Genomic DNA, 27,929 nt, shown 5'->3' on the forward strand with positions numbered 1-27,929 from the left:
CATATTGTACCCTGCTTTCCTACATTGTTTTTGCAGACAGCTTTAATGTGTTGTACTAGACCAATACTGACAACAGCAGCTTCAGCTTTTATTGCTGTTAATACCCTGAGCAATTACTGTAACTCAGCAGGAACCTCTGCCCCGAATAGCAACTATCACGGTGTAATCAGCGTTTCATAGGAGATGCTCTTCAAACACTAAGGCACTGCTGCTAACGTGCAAAATTGTACAAAAGAGGCTCTGAATCTAAGGTGAAAAAAAAATCTTTGCAATTTTATTTCACAGTTTTATCTTTTCCGTGGTGAACTGGTATTATGTTTGGTGAAAACCACACAAAAAGACAGGGAGCTCGGAAAGCGCGGGGCAGGCAGCAGCCACTAGGCAAGAGAGGACTCCTCGAGAAACAAGGCCACCGCCCGGATTTTTAGATGTCAGCGCAGCATCTGTAAAAAAACCTTTCAAATGAAACACAGAATAAACAGCAAAGACTTCTTAAAATGATAAACCATCATGTTGACATAAATCTGAATAGAAAGCATTTTATTTACAAAATTAAACTGCAAGGCCACCTTGCAAACCACCAGGGACGTTAAAAGCAGGCTACCAAAACTAAGTAAATCTGAGAATAAATATATTTGACTTTCTTTTAAAACAGTAAGCATGTGTTATTTATGCAATCATTTTCTAATAAAGAAAAATAATTGGCATGTAATGTCTACCTAGCTAAATCAGAGTATAGTAAATGGACATTTGGGGTCATTGAAAATGACAAGGAAAGGAGATGCAGAGTTAAAGGTCTCTTCAAACTGCATTACTATCTTCTGAGTGAAATACCACAGACAGTGTTTGTCAAAACACAAAATACTTTGAAGTATCAAGGGTTCTGGGAATAAGGGTCCTCAGATCACAGGTGCTGAAACGTATCTTTACAAAGCTGAAGATTTGATATTTCTCTACACCTAAGAATGTAGACAGTGGTTCACAATCTTGAAGTTCAAGAATCCCTAAGATGAAAAGGTTTTCCAAAGAGCCCCAAATGACAATGTTTGAACGGTATTTTACATATCAATTGCTGGAGGAAACTATACATAGAAAATAGTGATTCTGAACTGTGCCATTATGATTAAGCAAGATTTGAAAGTCACAGCAACATACTAATAAATTTGAAAAGCAACTGTACATGCATGCATGAGGTGTATTTAAGGCTGAGAATGTTTATTTGCAGACCTTTCTAAAACCCCCACAGGTATGCTGGGATCCAAAGCCCCAAGTGTGGGAACCACTGGTCTAAAACCAAGAAATCTGAGAACGGACAGCAGCGGGACTCATGCACATGTGGAAAGCTCTTAATGAGAAAGTGCTGTAGTTACATCACTCTGAGGAACCAGACTTCTTTCCCCCACCCTCCACCACTGCGAGACCACCAAAAAAAAAAAAAAAAAAAAAAAAAAGTTGAAGATAGACTTCACACTGGCTAAAATAGCTAATAAGTAAATTACAGTTGCCACTAAAAACTAATCTCTGGCCACTTACATATATTCTTTATTCCAATTGGTTAAATCCCAATTTTACTTCAGTCTCTAAGATAGCTGAGAAGAAACAAAATACTTGAGCTCAAGGGAATCCCTAAAATCGTAGTCAAAACACCTACTAAAGGAATGAAACCTTAGGAAACATTATTTGCATTATGAGCTTTATAATAGTACCTGTTACAAATTGGAAGAGGTAGAATCGGTAACTGCCTATTTGAGCTGCAGACACCAGGCAGGAAGCGCTCAGAAAGGGAACAGGTTACCAAGTCAACATGGATGGAAAAGCATCAAGAGACAACCAAAGCGCTGGGGGAAGAGAAGGCAGCAGTCACAGCACATTGAAGATGCTTACCAGTTTGAAGTCTTGAATGCTACAGATGAAATACGGTGTGTTTGGCCTCCGACTCTCGATATACACACAGTCTTTAAAAGAAAAAGAAATTTTAAAACAATGGCATTTACCTTTATGGGAACAAAGACAGGGCCCATAAAGGCACTGCATAAATAAATGACAAAGCACATTTTATTATAAATGTATTTTCAAAGGTGATATTACAAAAACAGTCCTTGGGTTCTTTTTGACCATATTTCTGATAATTTAAAGAATCTGACAAAGTCTCAATTACTATTTTCAGGCTCCCTGAAGAAGGGCATGAAAAATACCATGGAATTACCCACATACTCATATGAAGAAACCTATATTAAGGAATTATTTGCTCATGGTTACATATCAAGACAGAATCTGAAGCTCTGATTCACAGAGTTGTTCCATGTCTACACAAAGAGAAATGGCCTTGCCAATTGATACTTTATTTTCAGTAAATATTTTGTGAGGACAGAAATAAAATACTCAAAGAAGACTAGCTTGAATATGCTATTACAATAAACTTCACCTAAACCAAGGAAGAAAAAGAAAGCAAATCTAGTATCTTATGGATAACTTGCTATTAAAATTTAACCTAAATGCATTTTATATTCTAACTGTAAAAAAACCAAGGCAGCCAATCAGAGATGGAATGAAGTGAAACAGTTACATTCCTCAGGGAAAAGGGAGTCTTCAATTACATCTGACATGGCAGTGGCTGGACCATTATCTTTGATGCTCTCAACAGCTGGAGTCTAACCGGTAGCTCTTTTAAAAGGCAGGTTGAGGTACTTTTTTTTTTTTAGCTCATGAATTTAAGGGAATCAGTAGCTATAAAGAGATAACCTCCCCAAAATTACAACCCAAGATCATAAAGCTTTGGACAGGAAAGTCTATATATTATTTGCTGAGAAGCAAAGGCACCTGGAGTCAATCAAACTTTCTGTGGGGAGTAACCACAAGGCACAATGCCATTTAAATCTAAAATGCCATTTGTTTTGTCCTCCCTCATGAGCCTTCACAACATATCTGTCTTAGTGTTAGGGGGAAAAGGCTGTCCTAAAGCTGATTCCATACAGGCTTTGTGGACTCCATCCCCACCCCAGGCCAAAGCCAAAGACACTGGGAACTCCAAATCCCATCACCACCCAAGGGAAGGTGGCTGGGACCTGAGGGTGGGGTTCAGCAGCCAGGGTGGTATAAAGCCAGACACGTGGGCTTTGGAGGGGTCCCCCATTTTGACTCTCCGCCAGCTCGCAGCATCCGGCCAGCTCTGAGAGTGACTTTGGGTTTCCAGGTCGGCGGATCGGGTAGGACGCATTAAAGACTTTATTTCCCTATTTTCTCCCTGAGTTGTACATTTTCCTTATTTCCTTTTCCCTTGTAAATAAACCTTTTATTAACCTTTCGTGTGTGCCTGCAGTGGGTTATCCATAAGTCCCTTGTAAGCGCGCGGGTGAGGACCCACAGCCAGGCAACCCGTTCAATATCGGGGCTGCTCTATAACATTAGAACAAACTCAGATGCTTGAGAACACCAGACAGGTTCCTCTACTGCCTCATTTGATACATGTTAAGAGTGAAGAAAAAGCCAAGGACTGAGATTTGGGGCTATGCACCGGTGAACACTCTAGCGCCAGCACAGCACGGCCCGAGGGAGGTACTGCAGAAACCCTCATTAAAGGGCTTCCTCCCAAGAAACTTCTGATGGACACAAGACTTTTGTAGCTCATAGCCATTTCAGAAAAAAAGCAAATCTGAATGCTGATTGCTTAGGCATCAAGAATTCCCAACTTCTCCATTCAGATGTAGACTCAGCAACAGAGACTTGGTCCCTGGAGCAATGAAAAGCAGCAGCTAGGACTTGACTGAGCTTTGTCCCAGGCCCAGGATGCTGAATAACTGGCAACATTCTGGCAACTAGCATTTAATAAACTGATCCCCTTAAGGGTCGAAGAACTTTTCCTTTATGTCTTCTCCCACCTCCCAATTTGGGATTCTAGTAAAAAAAAAAAAATGGAAGAAACTCTTTCCCTAGACAAAAATTGTAGCTTTGACTTGCACAATGTTGGAACAACAAAGCATTCTTAATTTTTGTGTCCCAAGTCCTGCTGAACCCACTATTGGTATTTCAAATCTCCATTCAACTATTTACTCATCTCGCTCCAGCTGAAAACTAACCACAACCTACACACCCTCCTCTTCGACAGGCTCACTACATAAAACCACACCTTACAGATCTCCTGACGTAACACTGCCACTTCGAGCTACTATTCACTGACTTCAGATTTAACAGGTCCTGTCCTAACTAAGGGCTTCTACTTTCTTAAAGCTCACATGGCAAAAAAACTGCATTACTTGATTAAAAAAAACAAGTCTTTGTGTTTACAAAGTTGCTATGGCAAAGCTTGCAATCTGTAAAAGCTATCATGACAGCAAATGATCTCTATCAGTATCTTGAATTTACACATGAATAGATCAGATAGGCTCCCTGCAAAATTAAGGGATAAAATTTAAGAGCTTAGTTTATAGATGTAATCAGAAAACAGAATGACCAAGGTCATGGGATAACCTGGATTAAAAAAGTCTTACACCATGTCAAACTTGCCACAGGAATGGGGAAAAAAATGCATCACTTTATCATCTACCTAAATGAACACATTCTAAGAAACAATTTGGAATTCAAGTCTCACACCAGGTTAAAAAAAGCCTACTTATAATTGCTCTTAATAATTTTCAAAGCAAGGTTAAAACGAGGCCAAATACTCATAAGAAACACTCCCTTCTTCTTTAGTTAAGCAGTTATTTAAGAAAATAATTTTATGGTGATGTTTACAGTTAACACAACAAAGGGTTTCTTGGGTAAACGAAAGATAGGGAAATTAGTCAAGAGCAATGTTAAATTCTCAGTTGGAATATATACCCAGTAATCTTTTAAAGCCAAAATGATTTTGCAAAGAATTTTCACACAATCTGAGTGCACGGAATGTCTGAGGCTGGATATAAAATTGGTTTCAGTCAGTTGGATCAATGATCCTCACCAGAAAAACCCCGTGGCCAACACAAGCACTGCAGACACTGTTTTGTTTTTAAAGAAAAAGGCCTTTTTTTCCCCAACTTGAAAGAGAGCAATTCTGAAAAAACCTGAGCAAAGCTGCTGTGATCCATTAAGTGCATAATGCACATTTTCAAAATTACCATATAAAATGCCTATTTGCCAGATTGGAGCAAACGGCTGCTGGAGGGCAAATATACATACATAAAACACACTACACACCACACACACACACACACACACTCACTCTCTCTCGTTCACTCACTCTTTAAAATCAACAAGCCTGAAAGGGAACAGAAAGATGAGTAAAGCTATTACCACCAATATCAATTATCTCAAATAACACATAACTAACTTTTTTCTTTACTGGAAGTATCTGGAAAAGAACCCAAGAGTCAGCCACTGCCTCGAATGGATCACACAATTAGGTGACCTCAAATCCTGTGTCCATGATTTGAGCGATGATGCTGAGCAGGGGTGTTTCTAGCTGTTTCTCACAACCTCAACACAGCTTCGTGTCCAAGAATCTATTGTGACATCTGCAAACAACAGAGCATTTGCTAAGCCAGGGGAGGAAGTCTGCCAAAATGTGATGGCAGATTCTAAGGGAAAGAAAGCTCTTTGCTTTTTCAACCCTCAGCAAATCAGCAGGTTCATGTAAACAGAAAAAGAGCACATTCCTCTTAAGGGTAAAAACCACAGCCCCAAGCATCAGGCAGTTTGTCATCCTGCAACACAAAGAACCTGTCAGCATCTTTCTTCACAGAGCAGGGAGGCCACTGACTTCAGCCACAATTAGAGTGGAACTGAGGCCAGCCAGCACGCAAGCTGCGGCCACACTGTGCAAGGCAGAGCTCAGTCCCGTGCATCATCCCTTAAAGAATTTCCCTCGTAATATGTAAAGTGAAAGCATCAGACAGAGACAAATGCCCGATGTTTTCAAATACGTGTGAACTCTAAAAGAATAAACTAAAAAAAAAAAGAAAACAGTCAACAAAAAGATGCAAACTATGTGATCCTATCAATAGAGGCCAAGAAAGTACCTGATAAGATTCAACATCCATTTATGATGAAAAGCCTCAAAAAAAAAAAAAAAACCACAACCCTGGGAATAAATGGAAAATATCTTAACATAATAAAAGCTATATATGACAAACCCACAGCTAGCGTAATTCTCAATGGTGAAAAACTGAAAGCTTTTCCACTAAGATCTGGTACAGAAAGTATGTCTATTGTCACCACTACTATTCAACACAGTAATGACGGAAGTCAGCAAAAGCTTAAAGACTGATGCAAGGCAATTCTCTTTCTAACTTTCAAACATGCTGCTGATGTTTTAGAATAACTGCTGCAACAATGCCCCACCCCAGCCCCTCCCCACGCCACCCTCCTCACCCTTCCCAAATCACTCATAGGCTACATGGATTTTACAACTCTGTAGATAAAAAAGTAAGATCAGCCTGCCAGCATGGAACTCTTACTGGTTATACTGAAGTGCTAAATATTAACCACGGTTTGACACTTGCATTACTCAAATGAAGAACACTTGAAGCATGATCATCACATTTTATTCTAAAAATGTTTCTTAAAAAGCCCCCTTACTTGTAACCCAACTGAATCCCTGTTATTGAAAGGATTCTAGCCAGTTTAACACCCAAACTCCAGCGAAGTGACAGAGATGGTTCTCTTACAGATGCTATGCTTGTGTAGAGTTTATGTGCCATAGAGAACACTGGGAATCAAGGGGGTGGAAATTTATTTTAAAAATCAGTACTAGTGACCTGCCCTGTGGGGAAGTGTCCTAGGGCAGGCATAGAGACATGGGGGTAAGGGAATTTCAAAACTCCCTTTCGTTGCCCCACTGTATCTTCTTTCTTTTCCTTAAGGCATGCAGTAAACCTACCAGCACCCTCCCTCAAATCCGTAAGAACCATTCTGAGGAAAATTAATTCTACCATAAAATCTCTACCAAGTAGAGGATGGACTGCTAATGAAAATGCTGACACATCCTTAGTGCAAAGATTCCAAGTAGAACACGGCAGAAAGTGAGCCTTTAGGACGCCAGCACAGAGAGAATTCAGAAACTTCTAGAAACACGATGTCCAGTATTCACAGAGAAAAATAACTGGTGACAGGTAGGCTGTAGTGAAGAGTCTTCTCTCCTCAGATGGCTGACAACAAACAAATTGCTAGTCTGATCTTCTGGTTCACATCCTGCAGAGCAGATTTCAAGCAACACTGCTTGCTCCGTTTTAGAAAACAATGCACTGGAAGCCTGGTTTTTACAATAAATGGTTCAAGCAATTTGCACTGTTCACTGAAATACACAGGAGAATTCACAATGCCTGAGCTATAATTCTTATTTGGCAAATGATTTTATTATAAACAGGTATCATAGTGAATCCATTTTCTTTATGGGTTTTCTGCTACTGTTTAATGGACTGTCAGTATAATTTACATTTCATCTATTTAAACTCATTCAAGCTTGGCTCCTGATTGTACAGTAAATGGAACATATCTCTATCCAGTGAAATTAATGACAGTTAATTGTAGTCTGTAGTTCTCAATTCTGTAAAAGCAACTGCTCCACAGCTCAAGCATCATGCTACAAAATTTCCCACACCAATTATTTTTTTGTACTTTACAAGCATGCACACCTTGTAAGCCTTTCCTTAGAAGACAAGTGTATATATTCATTACATATTTCTCCTCATTCAAATATTTACCAACTTTCATGAAAGAGGTTTTAGCTATAACTAGAGACTGAGAAAGGTTTGTCAATGTGAACAAAGATGCTCAATAGCATGAATTTTTTAAGTTAACAAAATTAAAAATTAAAATTTTCTGTCTTATATTTTATAACTATTGAGTAATTTTCTAAGCTATATCAAATCAGTCTCAATGTCCACATCAAGTGGAAGTTATTAAAAGTAGGTCAGGGGCCTCCCTGGTGGCCCAAGGGGTTAAGTCTCAGCACTATGAAGCTATCGGAAGCCACTGCAGCATCAGTTTGATCCCTGGCCAGGGAGCTGACCCACATGATGCAGCAGACCTCTTCTGTCTCACCCGCTGCGCCCCTGTAGGGTTAGTAAAGTACCAGGCTTTTCTGCCCTCCTGCCATTAGGACTGATGATGGATCTCTGTGGTCCTGAATGTATGTAGGTGGGTACGTCTGAGCTGAGAGACTAGGCTTATATGCGTGGCGTCACAGGGACGCCGGAAGACCAGACCAGAAGAGAGCAAGTGAGAGAGAAGAGAAGCACCAGCAGAGAAGCAGAGGCCACAAGAGAATGCCACAGAGCCCAGTAAGAGTGAAGATTGTCCAGGGGCTGGGAGACCTGCTGCCAGGGTAAACTCAAAAAAAAAAAAAAAAAAAAAAAACCTGAAAAAGTCACCGAGGTCTCCAGGACTCCTCCTTCACCTGTCTGCTTGAATCAAAGATCCTGCTCCATCCCACTACAACTGGCGTAGTTGGCAGGATGATTCAATGCAGATGGGTATGGAGCCCTCCGAAGACCTCAGGAGGGACTGAGGAGTAGCAGACCGTGAGCCTGTGACAACGCTGGAGGCTCCATGGCAGCACAGGTGGTGACCAGAGTCCAGGACCTGTGGGAAGAGCTAAAGACACTGCAGGAGCACAGGAGGTGGACCGGGTCCCAGAGCTGACGGACGAGACATCGCCTGGAGGGGGAGACAGCCCAAGAGGACCAGCACATGGCCCCCGAGGCAGCAGACTCATAGGAAAAGAAAGAGGACCACGATTCAGAGCTTGCTGGTGCTGACCCAAGAAAAAAATGGATGGACTGGCAATCCCGCCAGAGGGCGGAGGAACCTTGGCAGTCCCATATGACTATGGGACCCACTTGTAAACCCCAGAAGATGTATCAAAAAGCCAACTTAGAAAGGCAAAAGCTGGTACTGTGATTGGGAAGCCCTGAGTGGCTATTAAGCAGCCTAAGTAAGCTAACGAAGGCCAGTGAGTCTCTTAAAATCACCTGTGGGTGATGCCTATTCATTGATGAGGGTGAGGAGCTGAGGAACCCATCCTTGGGGGACAAGGTGGGGAACGTGGCTGATGGTGAAGCCTACAGCCAAAGAGGGGACCCAAGGAGGCCACATGTGGAGCTTGTATCCACGGATCCCCAACCCACATGCATGTGCAATGGGTTGGTCTGAGTGCAGGGGTCTGCATGTCGCATTGGTGGCTATGAAAACCCCGTGTTGGAATGACCAGACAGATCCCTGAGGATTGGGCGATTACCCTCAAAGAGTACAGAATCACCAATCCAAGAATGAGTGTATCCTGGGGGTGGATGCAGTGTGTGGCTATGGCCAAGACCATGGCCAGAGAAGGCCAAAAAGCCTGATGGCTCCTGGCATGTGACAGCAGATGTCCTGAGTGGTTCCTTTCTCACATTGAGCAGCACCTTCAGCAGCAGACGTGGTAGATCATCTGCTGATGCCAACAATCTTGTCTTTTGCCACTAGGTTGGTGCCCTCACTGGGCTTAGTTGTATTTTGTTATATTGTATGCAGCTGTATTCTGTTTTAGACTCTATGGCAGAAAACCCTGAGGGGGTGGCTTGTAGTGTAAGTAAAGTATCAGGCTTTTCTGCCCTTCTGCCATTAGGATCAATGATGGATCCCTGCAGTCCTGAATGCATGCCTGATGACAGGGACCTGGAGTAGGGCGTGGGCACACATAGGTGGGTACACCTGGCTGAAACTGGGTTTATAAGAGCGGCATCACAGGGATGCCAGAAGACCAGACAAGACCAAAAGAGAGTAAGCGAGACAAAAGAGCAGCACCAGCAGAGAAGCAGAGAGAGATGCCAGAGAGCCCAGAAAGAATGAAGACTCGCTGGGGGCTGAGAAGCCTGCCAGCATCCTGCCACCCCCTACCCCCTGCCTGCCATGTACTTGGGAAACTCAATAAAAGCCTGAAAAAGTCACCGAGGTCTCCAGGACTGTCCTTCACCTGTCTGCTTGAATCATAAGAGATCCTGCTCTGTCCCATCCTACCACTACATCCCCTCGGCAGTGTATTTCAGTGATCTGCCTGTTCTACTCCCCACTCTGTCTCTGGTGAATCCTCTCACTCCTCCCCACCTTGCATCTCTGGCCTGCACCCCAGCTTTTGTATGCATAAAAAAATAAATCTTTTTTTAAAAAATTAAATACTTAAAAAAAAAAAAAGTAGGTCAAACTGACATGTAACTAGATATGCAGATAAGGCAGAAGCCTCGTAGTAACCGCAGTGAATGACCACAGAAGACTGTAGCTGTTTACTCTCCAGTGTTCCTTAGGTATCTACATGTAGTAATTGTGCTTTGTAACATACACAATTTTCTCAAGCTAAAATCGATTCTGGGACTGGGGGGGGGGGGAGGAAGCGCTGTCTGGTGATCTGTCATCCACTTATCACGTTCATAATCAAAATTAGCTAAAATCTGAACAAGGTGGCAGTATTTCAGGTATCCAAATGCTTCTTGATTCCTAAAAGGGGCTCCGGGTGGCGGTATACAGACTGTACTCAACACATTTCAACAAACGTGTGCAGCTGCTCTAGGCCAATGGAACACTCAATGAGAGTTTTGCCTTTGCTAATTTGTACCTTGGAAAACATGTTTTGGACATCTGCCGAGACCAAATCAATCAGAACTTGGCAGGGTCGGGGGTGGGGATAAGACCTCCATTTTAACTGAGTGGTAGGTAACAAAAAAATCTTGTCAAGATCAAGGTATTTTTTAAATGAAGAAGAGCATATGCTATAATGAACAGAACTATAAACTGACTCAGCATTCACACAGAGACTCACTGAGCACCACCTATACTCCAACCAAGTGCTAAAGTTGCGGGGGTGAATAAAAACATTGTGTTCCCCTTGACAAGTTCATAATCCAATATTAGAGTTAGACATGAAACAAATTATATGTCTGCAATAATTTTAATTTTACTTGTTTTTTGGGGTCTCTGTAACAGAGACTGCCAAGCATAACATTCACTTTCTCCTCTTCCCAAAACAGGACATGTCTCGTTAAGTGTGACACAAGGCGCCCTGGAATAAAGAACACATTTCCCAGTCTCCCTCACAGCGGGTTTGGTCAATGACTAAGCTTTAGTCATGGGATACAAAAGACTTAAATTATTTCAACTCCTGAAAACGGAATCAGAAACAGGAGACCACAGTCTTCCCAGCCTTCCTGACAGCCTGAAGGCAGTAACATATTGGCTGAAGGTAGAACATTAGACCCTAAAATGACACAGGGAATAGAGGCCACACACAATGGAACAGAATCTCTGGCTGTAGCTAAAACACCAGACCAAGAATTTACTGATTTTTTCATTAGTCAGCATTTCCGATGGCTAAACATAAACATCTTTAAAGTAGGGCAAAACATTCACATTACAGTCGAGGAGAGAACAAGAGCCAGAACAATGATTGGGGGAATACCCTAATTTTTATTTCACAGGGAAAGCTGGGAAGGAACAGATAACCTTAGCAAGTATCTAAAGAAAACAGAATGTGGAGCTCTTGATTTAAAAACTACAGGACTACAACAGCTTAGCTACAGAGAATAAACTAGGCCCTTCCAACAGGACCAAGAATCAGTCCCAAGAGGCAAATGAAACAGGGCAAAGCTAAGTCTACAAAGGTCCTGGCATGAGCGTACCCCAAGTTTTCACAAGTGGGAATAAGGGATGGCAATTTCTCCCATAAATTGGCATTTTGTGTTGAGAGTAGGCTGGTGGTGTCTACAGGCATCAGTGAGGGGCATGTTTCTTCTCCACTTCTGTGTGGGTATGATATAAAGACTTCAGAGAGAATATGCAGCTGCTCCTCGAACAAACATTAGAGGGACGGCTGAAAACCAAATTTTCTGGAACTTTTATCACAAAAGCTACACACATAGAAAACTACTCTTATCCTCAATGACTGAAATACAAGCACTGTAAAAGTTAAAGCTGACTAGAACTCATACTACACTAAGGTCACAGAATACACTATAAATTGCTTGATACTAGAAAAAAAAAATTCTCTCTGACATTGCAGTTTTATCTCCTCCCTTCCACACCACTAACTGTGGATTAAAAAAAAAAACAGAGCATACAAATGTGTCTGACCTGTTCTCTGAGGTGAAGATTTACTATCCAAAGGTGATGAGAGTCTCCTGCTCTATCTAGAGAACACTTGCTCCAATTCCAAAACCATCAACGCAGTTGTTTGCAGGGACACAAGACCGTTGGAACATCAAGCCTGGCTAGAAAAAGACTTGTGCTGGTAATAAATTAAAAAGCTTACAAGTCCAGATATATCCCTTAAACTCAGCAAATGTAAGGAAAGTAGGCAGAAATGAATAGAGAAATGTTCACTGTTCTTCATAAAGGAGAAAATCTGCAAAGAATGTGTCAATAAATTCAGGACAGGTTAAGTTTGAAAGTATTATTTCAAAACAATGACTGGCCCAACTCCATATACATTTATTAAGTGGCCAGATAGCAAAGTGTAAACAGTTGAGTGGCTTTAGTTTTTAACTTTTGCTTACCTGAATATTTCGGTTTCCTTACTGGAAAATATTATTTGCTCATCAAAAAGAAAAACAGAACAAAACGCAGAGAGAAAATAGGGAGGGAAAATAAAGTGAGTTGGAAATCTAGAAGCCTATGTATCACTGATGCAGAGCAATCAGCTGGGAGATAATAAAACACACTGACAAATGTGACAGACTGTACAAAAAACTAGCCTCCACCAATCACAACCTTAGTGCCAAATGTAATCCTAAAATGTTAACGTAAAAGGTGAGAATAAAAAGCAACATATTGAAACAGTAAAATTCTGTACAATAAGCGCACTCCATTCCCCCTCTTTTAATAGGAACTTACGGCTAACAGAGACCTCCCCAAGTTTTATATTTACTATATCAATCTATTGATCAGTCTAAAATGAGACACTAACTCACCATCTGTCAAGCATCAACATCTGCCCAGCATACAAAGACAGCCGGAACAGCGCCGACAGCCTGCACAGGGGATATACAACTACATCTTCGCCTTTCACAAATCAGTTTCCAGGGTTTACGATTTACACTGTCACACTGGATATTATTTAAAAGACAACTGTTGCAAAAGTAATGGAATAAGGAAATTAAGAGAGATACATGAGAAAATTAAGTTTGGGGTGGTTAAATGAATGAACAAGTGTGGAATCTCTTATATGCTGCCTCCTTAGTTCAAGTACATATTTAATGGTGAAATGTACTGGAAAAGGTTAAGAGTACCAGCTATTTAATGCAAACATATAATCATAAAGTTATTATGTACGAATTTAATAGACTAAAGTGACTTTAGAAGTTTATCCACTTCCAGGCAGTTAAAAAGAATTAACGTAAAAGAAACACGTAACTTATTTATTTACCTTCCCCCATCTATTTTATGGTACTTAAAAACCCATTACAAAGTTTACATTAACACAAAACTATGAAGTAGAAGATGCATGTATTTTTACTTTTTCTAGTATTTAGAGTATTCAGATATCTCCAAAACTCCTGCACAAGTGTATCTATTCTGCAGTATTTAAATGTTTTGCAGGGCCTCCCCGTTGGCGCAGCGGTTGAGTGCTGGGTTGCGAAGCTGCCCGCGGCCTCTGCAGCGCCGGTTTGATCCCCGGCTGCTCCCCGGCCACTGGAGGAGGGTCCCACATGGCGCGCAGACCTCTCCTGCTGTGCCCGCTGCTCCCCTCAGCAGTGTGCTTTGGTCCTTCTGCCTGTGCTGCTCCCCGCTCTGGCTCTGGTGAATTCTCTCACCCTCCCGTGCTTCTGACTGTACCCAGTGCTTGTATAAACAAAAACAAACAAATAAATGAATACATTAAAAATAAATAAATAAAAAAGTAAAATCTCACCCATACATAGAAAAAACTGGCTGAAATTTAAAAAAAAAATGTTTTGCAAAAGGAAAAGAAATCAATTCTTGTGCACATACATTTTACAGTAATCCAACAAACAGAAAACACCATTCCATCTTTAAATTCACAGACAATATTTTTAATTGTGGGAAAGTCTGGCTTTCTCAGCTGGTAAAGCTGTCAGAATAAATAGAAGGCAGTATCTGGAAAGATGACAAACACATGGGTCAATGTCAAATACAAGCCAATTTCTGTCAAGAGCAGAGCCAAATTCCTGCATTTCAATTTAAATGATGTTCTCCAACTCAAATACCACCATGCCGCCTCAAATCAAAATTGTTTCCTTTAAAAAAGAGCTTTTTACAAAACTGATAGAGTATAACAGATTAAACAACTCTTCCAGCGATTTCCTCAGCTACTACAAAGCAAAGCATCGATGTATAATTATAATAAAGGGAACATTTAACAATTAATTGAGCCAGCAAAAGCTAAACCGCAAGAGCTTAGGAGTTCAAACACTATTCACTAAGCACAAGGGCAGAGGATTTTAACAAAACTGCAGGAAATCTCAGTCCAATTAGACTCTAGGTGAATCTAAATCTTGTTCCACTGCGACTGGGGCTCTATTTGCCACAGTCCACCGAGCCGACTTTAGTATCCAGCTTGGAGGTTCAAACAAAAGAACCCCCGCCACCCCCGTGCCTCTCCCCATGCTACAGTGTGGATCCAGTTCCTTTAGGTTTCATGCTGGACAGAGAAAGTCTCCAGAAAGCTGTTAGCTTGTTTTCACAAGCAATAAACAAGACACCCAAAATGCGTCACACAGCTGTGAGGTAATAACGTCTCTCAAGACAACGTGACTGCTCCAGTTTGCAATGGTGACATGGTAGCTCCCGCATTTGGACTCTGCTCAGCTCTGTGCAGAGCATACATCCACTCTTCCAAAAGGGAAACAGAAATAAACACATAGGGTGGGCTTCAAAATGCATCATTCTGAGTGGCAATGACCGCCAAGAGAGAAGACTTTGCACTGGCAAGCTTCTTGAGAAGGATCTATACTGAATTAATGAGGAAGGGGGAATCCCAGCCACCACCTTGTTTGTAAGGCATCGTTCTACATATCAGAGTTTGAAAAGTTATCACTTAATGGCTTCAACAGTACCAACAAGTTTTTTTTTTTTTAATTTATCTGGGGAAATCAAAAAGCAAGTTATATGTTATATGTAGTCATATGTAGCCTAAAACACTAGGTGATGAAAAAATTTTACAGATTTTAAGAACAGGCAGAACTCTGTAGAGGTTATGGCAAGAAACCCAAAGAGCAGAGACTGGCACTCTGGGCCTACAGGTCAAATGTGACTCACTATTTTGTAAGGCAGAAGCAAAGCTTGGTTTTTACTTATTTTTTTTTTTTTAAAGATTTATTTTTATTTATGAGTACAAAAACTTGGGTACAGGGCAGAGGTGTGGGGGGTGAGAGGATTCACCAGAGACAGAGTGAGGAGCAGAACAGGCAGACGACAGAAATACACTGCTGAGGGGAGCAGCGGGCGAGTCAGGAGAGGTCTGCTGCGCCATGTGGGTTGCTCTCTGCCCAGCCAGGGATCGAACTGGTGCTGCAGAGGCTGCGGATAGCTTCACAGTGCTGTGTTTAACCCCTTGCACCATCAGGGAGGCCCAGTTTTTACACTGTTTAATAGTTGGGGTGTGGAGGAATATTTGACATGTGAAAATTATATGAAATCACATTTGTGTCCATAAAGTGTTATTGGAACACAATCATGCTCATTCATTTCTACCGTGTCTCATGGAGTTTGTCCACAAGTTTGAGTAATTGCAGCAGAGACTGTATGGTCTACAAAGCTGAAAATATTTGTTATCTGGCCTTTTATATAATCAGTGCATTGATCGCTGCTCTAGAAATGCTAAGTAAATCAGTGCAAATGATAGTGCAAATTTTATGCTATAGGAAACTACAATATAAAAGGATCTTTGATAACACATTTGCTCAGAAATCTCTCTTTATAAAATGCTCAAGAATTTTTCTAGACGTTTCTGTCAAGCACACTGGCCTGAAACATACAAAATAAACACTTCAGCCAGTGCCTTCAACAAGGCTAGCCGTGTGCTTTCTAACGGCACATCTCCAAGTTCTTAGTCATGTACTTCATTTGGGCTGAAAACTATGAATCTGTATCAGGGATGGCAAAAAGTCCCATACCTGTGCCCAAGAAAGTCAGTGATGAGAGCATTCCTTCCAAATGGGTAACACTTAGCTTCAACCAGATAAAATATCTCAATGAAGATAAAAAAAAATTCATCTGCCATCCAACTAAGATGACCTCTGTTCTTAACTGCTCACTACAATAACTTCAAAGAATTTCCATTTACCATGGTCTTGCTATTACTAAGGGCGATTTTTAGGTGGCCGCCTGTCTCTGTTGGAATACAGAGTTTTGGAAACACCATGGCTCACTGCTTCCATGCAAACGTTTCTGCTGGAACACAGTGTATATGCTGCTAGGGGGAAAACATCATGTTCTGCAAAAAAAAAGTTCACTAAAAAAGGGGGATTTAAATAAAATATAGAATAAGGGGCAGAATATGCAAAGCCTATGAACACTGAAATCTGATTACTATCTTTGAAAGCTCAAATCTTTGAATCCTCAAATAAAGAGGATCCAGGTAGACATACCAGAGCGCCTCAGGAAACATTTGAATACATAGAAACAGGCTGCTGGCTTGAAGGCAGCGCAACAACACAGACTGACACGGGCCTTTGGGAAGGTGAGCACAGCGGGACGGCACCATTCCTAAGATGGGGTGCATTTCCCTCTGGAGAGGGAACCCCAGGGTGCAGGTGCTCATTTTTCCATTTCATTTTAAATAAAGATGAAAAGGCTCTTGCCTATGCAACAGTCAAATTGAGGTTTAAATTATCACCTTCTTTTTCCTTTTCTGCTAAAATACACTCCTCTATTATACTCCGTAATTATGATTCTACTCCCTCTCTATTCACTCTACTCTTGCCTCGGAAAAGCTGCAAATGAACCCGCACAAACTGCGCGTTCCACTGACATCATCCTCAGACAGGAGGGCCCTAGAACAAGAACAGGACTCCAGAATAACAGTTTGCAGATATTCTGCCATTCAATTTTGCTGTTTACATGAGCCAGTAAGCAAAAGGTTAAAAACCCAGTGACTTCTGGTCCAGACACCTGCTACTTACTGTATATTTCCTTGACACAGAACATTTCCTGTTTTCGCTAATTTTCCCCAGCCTGAGCACTGCAGAGTCATCTTCCCACAGCTTATCAAGCTGGCTGCTATGGGGAATAAAGGGACTCACAGACCTTGAGATTAGACCATTTGACCTAGAGCTGGGACCCCCCCCCCCCCAGAGCAGGTCAGGAGCCCTGCGTGACCACCCAGCCCCAGCTGATGTGTCCACAATTACTAACAACAAATGGACTTTTAGCCAAATCTTCTGTCCTTGCTTTTTCAGCAAATAGAGTTCAATTAAGGCTTTTTTCTCAAACCGCATTCCTAAAACATACATGGGCCCTCTAACCCCGGAGCCTTGGGGAGTCTCTGGTGCCCAAAGAGGCTCCCCCACAGCTCTCATCCCTGCTCTTTCTAAGGAACAAACTGTGATGCCTGGCTGGCCGGCACCGGACCTGTGGGGTCCTCTTTTCAATCTTGACCAGAGAGTTTCAAGATCCTCTCTCCTAGCTTGGGAGTGGAGCCCCTCCAGGCCACCCCTCTCTGAGTCCCGGGGTTGGAACAGTGGGTTGGAGTGGCTGCTGGCTCCCAGCTTACCCACCCGTGTTGGAGGCTGCAAGTGGGCGGAGGGGCCCCGGACACTTTCCCTTGGCCAGTGACAATTCCTCTTTTTGCCCATCGCACACACAGCAAAAACACCACTCACACACGTCCACGCGCTGACAAGGCCTCCCTGAGTCGAGTGTACCACGTGAGTCTCTTCATGACTAGTATATCGTGGCTCCACGTGGGTCCTTTTTCTGCCATTTCTCATCTATTTTTCCTACTGAACAGCTCCCTAATTTCACGGCAGGGAATTACCTTAGCCAACTATGTACAGTTTCAGGGGGAATAAATCAAGATTTCCGTCGTTTTGAATCTAAGACCTAGACATGTAATTCAAGCTTGACCAACTGAGCGCACTCTTCTGGGACTAACTCGAGCTGGGTGACAGCAAGGACCACACCAAGAGGCACCGACTCCAGAGGCTGCGCCCAAAGAGGATGGTCAGCCCTTCCCACTGATCAAAAATCAGATCTGCCTTCCACCCATTCTTTGAGTTAACTTACCAAGTTAATTTTGGCCAACACCCTCCAGCTAGCATTAGTGAGTACAATATGCTCACTTTTATTAGATCACAAAAACAATGTATCTGCCCTCTCAGCTGCTGAATTGAAGGTTCAAAGCCAATAATTAACATCTGACTAAAAATTCTGGTATAATTTACTCAGCTTACTTCCCGTAATTCTTATGCATCTATCTTTTTAACACTCCTCCTGTGTGTGTGTATATATATATATAGGAAGTATGAGATAATTTCCAAAAGCAGGCAAGTTGCAACTAATTTTAGAAATCAGGAGGGGAGAAAAGTAAGGAAAGTAATTACATCATTTTCCGAGAAATGGGCCTATTTCTTCTTTTTCTTTCAACATGGGTGTGTTTGCTTTTTGTATTATTCTTAGTTTTTAAGCAAAGTCCTTGGCGTTAGCCAATTCTCACGTGCCTGTGCCACCTTACAAAGCAGCCGTGTGCCCTGAGCCTTCAAGCCTCCATTTCCTGACCTGCGTAAAGAGGCAGTGACTGGTCTGTCAAGGGACTTTGTGAAGACCAGCAACGCGGGTATAAAGCAGGTCCAGCACAGAACAGAGCCGGCACTTTTAAAACACTAGGGAGTTTCGGTCCTGGGCCCCAGCTTCCTCACCTGTGCAGGCCTACTTCCACTCAAGGCCACAGCCCCCCCACCTGGCAATAAGGCACTTTAGAAGATATAGAGAGTTCCCAGCTGGTCGGAATTCGCTCCTAGATCTGCCTGTCCAGATCCTACCACTGCAGCGTGAACTACACTCGCCTACACAAACCCTCAAGCAACAGAAGCCTGCGTCTTCCTCCCCTTCTTGGGCCTGTGCCCTAGTCCACCAGGGGCTAAGGGCAGCTGCTGGGGTGTGGGGCCTCTCACCCTCAAGGGATGACAATGTCTCCAAGTTGAGCTTTAACTTGCGGGGAAGAAACTGGGAAGCACTGGTCTAGGCGTGATTCTCAAACTTCAATGTGTATTTAAATCATCTAAGATCTGGGCCTCCCTGGTGGTGCAATCTATGAAGCTCCCTGCAGCCACTGCAGCACGAGTTCAATCCCTGGCCAGGGAGCTACCCACATGGCGCAGCAGACCTCTCCTGTCTCCCCACTTCTCCCCTCAGCAGTGTATTTCAGTAGAGCTGCCTGTTCTGCTCCCCATTCTGTCTCTGGTGAGTCCTCTCAACACCCTACCCCACCCTTCTGGCCTGTGCCCCAACTCTTGTATGCATTAAAAAAATAAATCTTAAAAAAATAAAAAGTTAAAAAAAAAAATCACCTAAGATCTTATTAAACAAAAGCTCCATTTCAGTCATCTGGGTGGAAGCTGCAATTCTGCAATTTTTTTAAGGTTTATTTTTCCAACCCACTCTCACAGGATGCTAATATGTGGCCAATGCCTGGAGCGCCAGTGTCTGGAGAACATGTTTCACTGGACATTTTTTTGTTTGTTTTGGGTAAAACTAACTTTAGAATAGCAGTGTCCCCTACCCTCATAGATTAAAATTCATGACTTTTTATGTACTAAAATTACTTCTTTTACATATGCAGAATTTGAATAACTTCCTAATATATACCATAAGAAGATCATTTCTTGCAGCTGAGAAGACAAAAGGTCAATATGAAGAGAAAAAGAAATATAATACATGACTAAAAGGATACTATAATGTGGTAAAAAAATAATAATAAAGAACACATTTTCGCAACTGCTCCAAGGACACACAACGGAGAGAAACACAGTGGTCAGTGAGACTGGTCACTCAAACCCTTGTCTACTGGGCCCCAGAGCTCTTCCTGCCTGTTTCACATTGACCTACATCCCCCAAAGTACACATGTTTCATGAAGACCTCAGGCCTCACCCATCTCTAGTACCTCAGAACATGACCTTACTTGGATAAGGTTCATTGAAAAATGCAATTAGTCACAATGAGGTCACACTGCACTGCCTACTCCATTTGGACTGGTGTCCTTATGAAAGGAGAATTTTGGACAGATACAGAGAGGCAAAAGGAGAAGGACACATGGAGATGACAGTTACAGAAGCACAAGTCATAGAACGACCAGAAGTTAGGAAAAGCCTGCAAGAGATACTCCTTCCCTAACAACCCTCAAGCAAATCTAGCCAACTCCATGTTTGATCATGAACTTCCAGCCTACAGAACTGTGAGACCACACATTTCTGCTGTTTAAACCATTCAGTGTGCACTTTTGTTATGGCAGCCTAGCAAATGCACACACTGCTCGCTATGCTTCCTCACAAATAGAAGGACTAAAAATGACAGTGGACACAATCACACCACAGAGTCTCGTGTGCCCATGAAGACTTCAGATTGATCATCCAGCAACAGGGTCCAGTGAAAGGCTTTAAGGGAGGCTATCACCTTTATTTAGAATAAGTGAACATCTATGCCAAACCACTTCAATCCAGGTAGGCCTGTAGATTTGCTTATAGAAGAATTCATGCTGCTTGAACACAAAAAATAAACTTGCAATCGGCATCAGTCCCTCTGCCCACCTGTGCCTATGCAGGTGCTTCTTTTCACCAACTCTCTCCCTCTGCAGCGCAGCAGCCTCCTGCCTGCCCATGCCGTGTACCATGCTGGGGCTTATCCACACTGACCTCCCTCAGCTTTCCTCAAGGCTGCCCGCCTGCAACCATGCAGGCCTCGGGGAAACTCTTCCTACCCGCTTATGTCTACGCAAATGTGTTTTACTGTTCTACCCCTTTTCTAATAAACCTGTTCTTTAAATATAAAAATAAATAAATAAACTTGCAATCATGAGAAAAACTTGTGCCCCGCCCCAAAATAAGAACGCTTCAAAATGACACGTGTGTCACGTCTACCTAAAATTCTTCTAGGGCCTTCCCGGTGGCGCAGCGGTTGAGTGCTGGGCTGCGAAGCTGCCCACAGCCTCTGCAGCGCCGGTTCGATCCCCGGCCGCTCCCCGGCCTCCAGGGGAGGGTCCCACATGGCGCGCAGACCTCTCCTGCCGCCCGCTGCTCCCCGCAGCAGTGTGCTTCGGTCCTTCTGCCTGCTCTGCTCCCCGCTCTGGCTCTGGTGAATCCTCTCACCCTCCCACGCTTCTGACTGTACCCAGTGCATGTATAAACAAAACAAACAAACAAAGAAATAAAAAAAAAAAAAAAGCCTCTGTTAAAAAAATAAATAAATAAAATAAAATTCTTCTAAATGTAAGTGACACAGATCAAGCGTTACATCAAATGAGTTTGTATTTCCACCCCCAAAATTTATTTCTTGGAACACCAACACCTATGAAATAATGAAAATTTGTTTCATTTTAGAAAGGAAATGTTTGCCTGCATGATTGCTGTAGATAAGTGTTCAATTATTCAGAGAATAAGACTTTGAAACCAAATTCAGCCTCTTAACAGAATCAAAGGGAAATTATCTATTAAGAAAATAATTTCATGATTTAACTTTACCTTTTTTTTTTTAAGTAAATTCTTTTTTAAAAAAAAGATTATTTATTTATGCACAGAAGAACTGGTATGTAGGCCAGAGGTGGGGGGGGGGGGGAGGTGAGAGGAATCACCAGTAACAGAGTGGGGAGCAGAGCAGGCAGATCTACTGAAATGCACTGCTGAGGAGAGCAGCAGGCGAGACAGGACAGGAGAGGTCTGCTGGGCCTTGTGGGTCAGCTCCCTGGCCAGGGATCGAACTCATGCTGCAGTGGCTGGTGATAGCCTGATAAACCCTGAGCCACCAGGGAGATCCTTTAAGTAAATTCTTAATTGAAGTAACACTCACGCACGCACAAGAATTTCTCCCAAAATGAACAAACCCATGTAAACCTGTCCTGTCAGCAAAAAGTAGAGAAAGGATAGACAGCCCCGCGGATCCACTTTGTGCAGTCCCAGACAAAGCACACCCAAGCATCCAAGACCCTTTTTGTCTTGGGCCTCCCAGGTGGCGCAGCTGGGCTGCAAAGCTGCCCACAGCCTCTGCAGCACCGGTTTGATCCCCGGCCGCCGGCAAGGGTCCCACATGGCATGCAGACCTCTCCTGCCTCCCACTGCTCCCCTCAGCAGTGTATTTCGTCACTCTGCCTGTTCTGTTCCCCGCTCTGGCTCTGGTGAATTCTCTCACCCTCCCGTGCTTCTGACTGTACCCAGTGCTTGTATAAATAAATAAAATAAATCTTTTTTTAAAAAAAAAGACCCTTTTTGTCTAGATTTTAAATTCGTGTAAGAGAACCTAACAGTCTATACTTGGTTGTGTTTACTCAACACGATGCCTAATAATCGACTTTTACTTCCAATCGTTTTAAAATGTGACTCCATTTTGACTTAAGATGGATCCTCAAGTTTCATTTCAGTGCTTAGATTTTTTCCAGCTTAAATCCCACTTGCACTGAAAGAAATTAACACCTCAAACTTCAATGTATAATCAAGTCTACTTTCTAGGTTCTTTTTCAACTCAATACCCAATTCCTAACAATAATGAGAAAAATCTGCAAATAAAAGGAGGAAATGTTTTATTTCACCGAAGATTTCATAAACTGCAAACTGCGATTTTGTCTTTTTGTGTAGAAAATTCATCTTCCTGAAAAAATTATAATTTATTTGTGAAAGTAGAAAGAACACAGTTATAACATATATTACACAGAAAATCCTGAATCTTGATCTCCCTTATCCCCCCACACCCCTTATGTATGTGACAGAAGTTTCTGTTATTCTAAGACCATGTCTAGGTAAATGAGAGAAACAAACAGAGTTATCAGTTGACATGACAGAATACAAGAAATGGAGAACCAGCTCAACAGATACTTCTAAAGTAATGTTTGTCTAAACAGCAAGCAAAAAACTGTGCCAAAACTAAGATGTATCTGTCAATAATTTAAATTAAATATTATGACCATTTTACCTGCTCAGGAATGAAGGAACCATAACATCTAACTGAAAATACATTCTCTCTTGGTGAGAATGTAAATGGATACAGACACTACAAAAAACTGTATAGAAATGCCTCAAGAAAATAAAAATGTAACTCCCACCCGACCCAGCACACCCATCCTACGAGTCCGTGCGGACATCACCTCTGCACTCTGTGTGCAGCACAGCACCGTCCACAACAGTTGAAATGTGACAGTAACCTAAATGGCCTTCACCGTAAATGAGTGACGTGAGCGTGATCATTACACAATGGGAAGAGTGTCATTCCACTGTATGAGGAAGGCAAAGTCCCCGTTTCTGGCTGCTGAGTGAGCCTAGGGGGCTTTATGTGGAGTGGGAGAGTCAGACAGAGAAAGACAGACTCTGGGGTCTCCTTCATATGAGGAATCGTAGAAAACCCGACACACAGCAACAGAGAACAGACTAGTAGTTTGAGGTGAGTGTAGGGGAGAGAGACAGGGGAGGGAATGGCTGAAGGTGGTCAGAGGGGGTAAACTTCCAGTTCTAAGAGGAATATGTGAATATGTGTGAGGGGTATAATGCACAGCAGGGCACCTGTAGTTACTGCAGAGTGTATCTGAAAGTCACTAATCGAATAAATCTTAAGAGTACTCTCACCACAGCAAAAAAATATCTAACTATGTAAGGTGAGCAAACCTAGTGTGGAAATCATTTTGTAATATACATACATATATAAAATCACTGCATTGTACACCTGAAACAATGTAAACCATCGATTCTACCTCAACATGGCTGGGGGGTGGGAGGGATAGTGGAAAGAAATTAATATGCCACCCACAGCAAACTTTAGAAATCAATATTCTATGCCAAAGATGCCCATAAGGGAAATCTGGCTGCACATGGCTGTGTAATAAATCAATTTGTCACCGTGACAGTCATCTCAAAAGTAGAGTATCAGCCAACAGACAACAAAGAAGGCAGATTAGACACGAGCCGCAGGCCGGTGTACAGCAGAGCCCACACGCCTTTTGTTTGGTGTTGCATTTGATAACAAGTCTATGAAATCATGCACTGGGCAATAAATGACTCAAGACAGACTTCCAGGAGAATAATTCTATTTTACTTCATTAATCAGGTGATAAATCTGTTAAATTTTTGAAAGGTGTTCAAAAACGTATTCAGCAAATACTGTGGAATACACACTATTGGTGCAGATGCCAGGAACTCAATAAGCAAACACAGCATTGCTGTCGTTATGGAGGAAGGAGCAAGGCACTCATCCTATGGTGATAACAGAGATAAACAGAAAGTATTACTACTGTAAGGACAAGCAGAAACATACATAATGCCATGACAAGACCTATTCAGGGTAATCTAGCGCAGGAAGGAATGACACTAGGAGGGGAGAGCTGAAAACAGGGTGAGAATGAAGTATGTCTGCGTGTGATGGATTAAGGGGGTTCACCAGAGTAAGACAAGGTCCTCAGACAGGAGGTAAGACAGGCTGTGTAAATAACTAAAAGTTCATCATGCTGAACGCGTAAGGATGAAATAAAGGTAACTCCAGCAATGAGGAGCAGAGACCAAAAAAAAGCTGGTTGTGACCATGCCTGAGATGCAGCTGATGACAAATTCTAAGTAATATCCAATTTCTTAACACAATCGCATTCTTCTGAGATCAAATAATGTGAACACAGACTTGTTTTTCCCTCTAGGACAAGGAAGTACAATCACATAATTTCCAGTAATTCTGATCCTCAAGGTACCACTAATTGCTGGACTCATTCAAAAATAGCAATAATTTTTTGGGAGGTAGCTACCATTTACACTTAGTATGACAACAAACTTAACTTAGCAAAAAAAAAAAAAAAAATCAAAACTAATCTGTGCTTTATATCCTAAAGAAACAAATGGACACTAATCATCTACCATTCAAAAAATATCCTCTGGAAAAAATTCTCTATAAAATCCTATAGATTTCCTACTTAAATATATAAGCTATAACTAAGCATATTAAGCATGTAGGGATCTCCACAAAAGGATGGTTTTTCATCTCTAACAAGAGATTATTCTAGTGCTTTGCATCAACAAAGAAAAAGATCAGAAAGAAAGACGAAGAAAAGAAGAAAAATCAAGTCCCGTCTGGAAATCTAATCACAGTACCCTGTTTCTGATTCTTCAGTGGAGGGACACGTAAGGAATACACAATATTTATCAATCCTCCATTGAGAAAGAAGTTATTTGGAGCAGGCAACCTAGTCATTTCACTCAAATGCATTCCCCAAAAAGAAAAGAAAGCACCAGAAGATCTGTCTCCTAACCTAAGAGTGGAATGTCCACAGGACCTGGCAGGGTGCAGGCCCGGGCCCAGCCCTGCCCCCCTCCACGCTCGGACACTGCCGCACTGTAACCTGAGCCCTCACCTCTCTACAGTATCAGCTGGGATCACTGTGTATCACATGAATCACCTTCATCAAGTAATAAAATGTCATTAGGAACACAAGTGTATTGGCTTAATTTCTAATACTGATCGCCTTCTGAAACAGAAAACTAATTACTAAAAGGGGGCAGGGAGGTGAGGGAAGGGGCAGGAAATGTGCTCGCGTACAAGAAGTTCAGACAGCGGCAGTACTCAGGCGAAACTACAGTGCCAGGTTAATGACAGAACAACCTCCCGTTCCAGGAAAAGCATCAAACTGGGAGGCGTTTAATATGCTAATTGGAGCCCATGAAAGTCCTATCACTCCTCAGCAGGGTAAGTAGTCAAACACAGTGATCTTAGCAAATGTGACCAGCTTCTGCAAGAAAAGCAGATTAACACACAAAATGCAGACATTCAGGAAAGGCTGCGCTGGTGTCCAGCAGGTTCTGAATGGCTCACTCCCTGCATCTCATGTGGAAGGTGCACCGGTCTCTCTTTGAGTTTATGCTATGTGCCTCGACACATCCACAAAGAAGTACACTTTCTAGAAAACAAAGCAGGATAGTTGGCTTCACCTATTACTACTAATCAGAGAGCCTGAAGTTCAACACTTGGGAAAGCAGGCCATCAGGAAGAGGACGCCTTGGTGGGAAGGCCATTATCAACAACTCCCTCGAACCTGGTCACTTCCGTTGCCAATGTAAAATTTCCTCTTTCCAAAATCTGAAGGTTAACCTGCCCCTACCATGTATTCCATTCTGCAGGGTCACCACGTCCAGTTTAAGTTGAAGGTAAAATGCACAGAGGAAGTCAAAGATGAAAACATTTGAGCAGATGGTGACGCAAGAGAACAGGCACAATGAGAAAACGAGAGAGAGAGACGGACAGGCAGGCAGACAGACAGACAGAACAAAGAAGCAGACAAACACACAACCAGGGCAGGACACTAAGCCAAGCAGACACCAGCAAGAAGTGGGTAAATCCAACGGACAAAAAGTGGGTTACTGTGTCCACTCTCTTGATTTTTGTTACCCAAACCTACGACTCACTGTTCTGGGTTCCAAGCCACCATTACCATACAGAGGGGCATCTGTTTCATCTACATTTCTCTATCATGCTGTCAAGACCCGAACATAACACTCCTTACCTCCTGGTCTGTAGACGACGTCATCCTCAGTGATATAGGACGTTATCTCTCCAGTGTCTGTCCTTTCGTAACGAGACTTTTTTTTCGGTGGCTTCTTTTTGTTCTTCTTGGTGGACTCCTCCGCCGTGGCACTGTTGTTGTCATTGTCCTCGTCTTCACTGTGATCGCTCTCGGCATAGTTTTTGGCGCCTCCTTCCAAGGTACAGCTCCGGCGAGGCCGTGAATTCTCACTCTCTCTGGCTTTGTCTCTTTTATCTCTCTCTCGGTCCCGATCTCGGTCCCGATCCTTCTCTTTGTCTTTGTCTTTGTCTTTGTCAGCTGTCATGATGCGCCACGTGCCTTCTTCTGTCCTCTCACGGCTAGGCCTCCGTGAAAGGTAGACAGTAAGCCTGGGCTTCAGTCTTCTGAATTTCTCACTCAATTCCAGGGAAAATCCAACCACTCCAACAACCCCAACGTTTCAAAAATGCTAGAAGAGAAAAAGAGAGAAACTGATTTTACTTTAACATCTTCTCATGCTTCCTTCTTAAAAGTATATTTTATTAATTAAATCTCTTGATCACGCTTTAACCCTGAAAATTTCTCACCACCATAGGGCAAAAAGTTTGGACAAGTATGAAATGACACTTAAATACTTGCAGTTTTGGCCTCAGCATATGGTAGGGTACTTTCTACCACACCAATAACGAAAGTGTCTGCATGTGTAAGGGTAAACTATGCTCTCTATACACCGACTGTTTTCTTGTTTTTAAGGAAAAGGCAAATGTCCACCATCTTCGAGAGACTCTGGCTACTTCTCCAAATGTCCAGAGCATCCCTCAGGAACAAGCAGGAGAGTCATCTCAAATAAAGTTGATGACTACAGAGAAAGGCTTCGCTTTCAATTATACTGTCCTATCTTTAGGTCTACTTTCTATTCTAATTATTTACCAGGAAAAATGATTTCTTTCAAGACATATTATCTCTGTCTTAACAAAACATAATAGCTTCCAAAAAACAATCTTCCAACTTTAGAGAATATTAAGTGATCTCTACATTCTTTCAAATAACCACTAACAGCTTCACTAATAAGCTCCTCTCAAGTATAAACTCAACTGTGAGAGTCAAAAGAGTTTTGTTTTTTTTTTTTTAAGTATTTACAATGGAAAGAGTGAATCCTAAACTCCAATCCAACATAATTCTTATAAAACTTTCATAAAGGGAAAAAATGTTTTGCTTACAAGTCAGTTTTGGAGTAGTCACAATAACTAGTAAAATATCTTTTATTGTCTTCCTCAACAGCTCATCTCATTT

General features: G+C 42.2%; 1 protein-coding gene across 1 annotated transcript in view; it reads right to left on the reverse strand.

Annotated features, from left to right (window-relative positions):
- RERE (arginine-glutamic acid dipeptide repeats) overlaps nucleotides 1–26,961 on the reverse strand; it is a gene marked incomplete at both ends in the record, with an annotated part of 222,822 nt that extends 195,861 nt beyond the window's left edge. The window contains 2 exons of the mRNA XM_084243550.1: nucleotides 1,885–1,955; nucleotides 26,637–26,961. Of these exons, the coding sequence (XP_084099676.1) occupies nucleotides 1,885–1,955; nucleotides 26,637–26,961 (396 nt within the window). The remainder of the gene's footprint in view (nucleotides 1–1,884; nucleotides 1,956–26,636) is intronic.
- Between the last annotated feature and the right edge of the window lie 968 nt (nucleotides 26,962–27,929).

This window comes from Talpa europaea, assembly GCF_964194135.1.
Source record: "Talpa europaea genome assembly, chromosome: 9".
Taxonomy (NCBI): domain Eukaryota; kingdom Metazoa; phylum Chordata; class Mammalia; order Eulipotyphla; family Talpidae; genus Talpa; species Talpa europaea.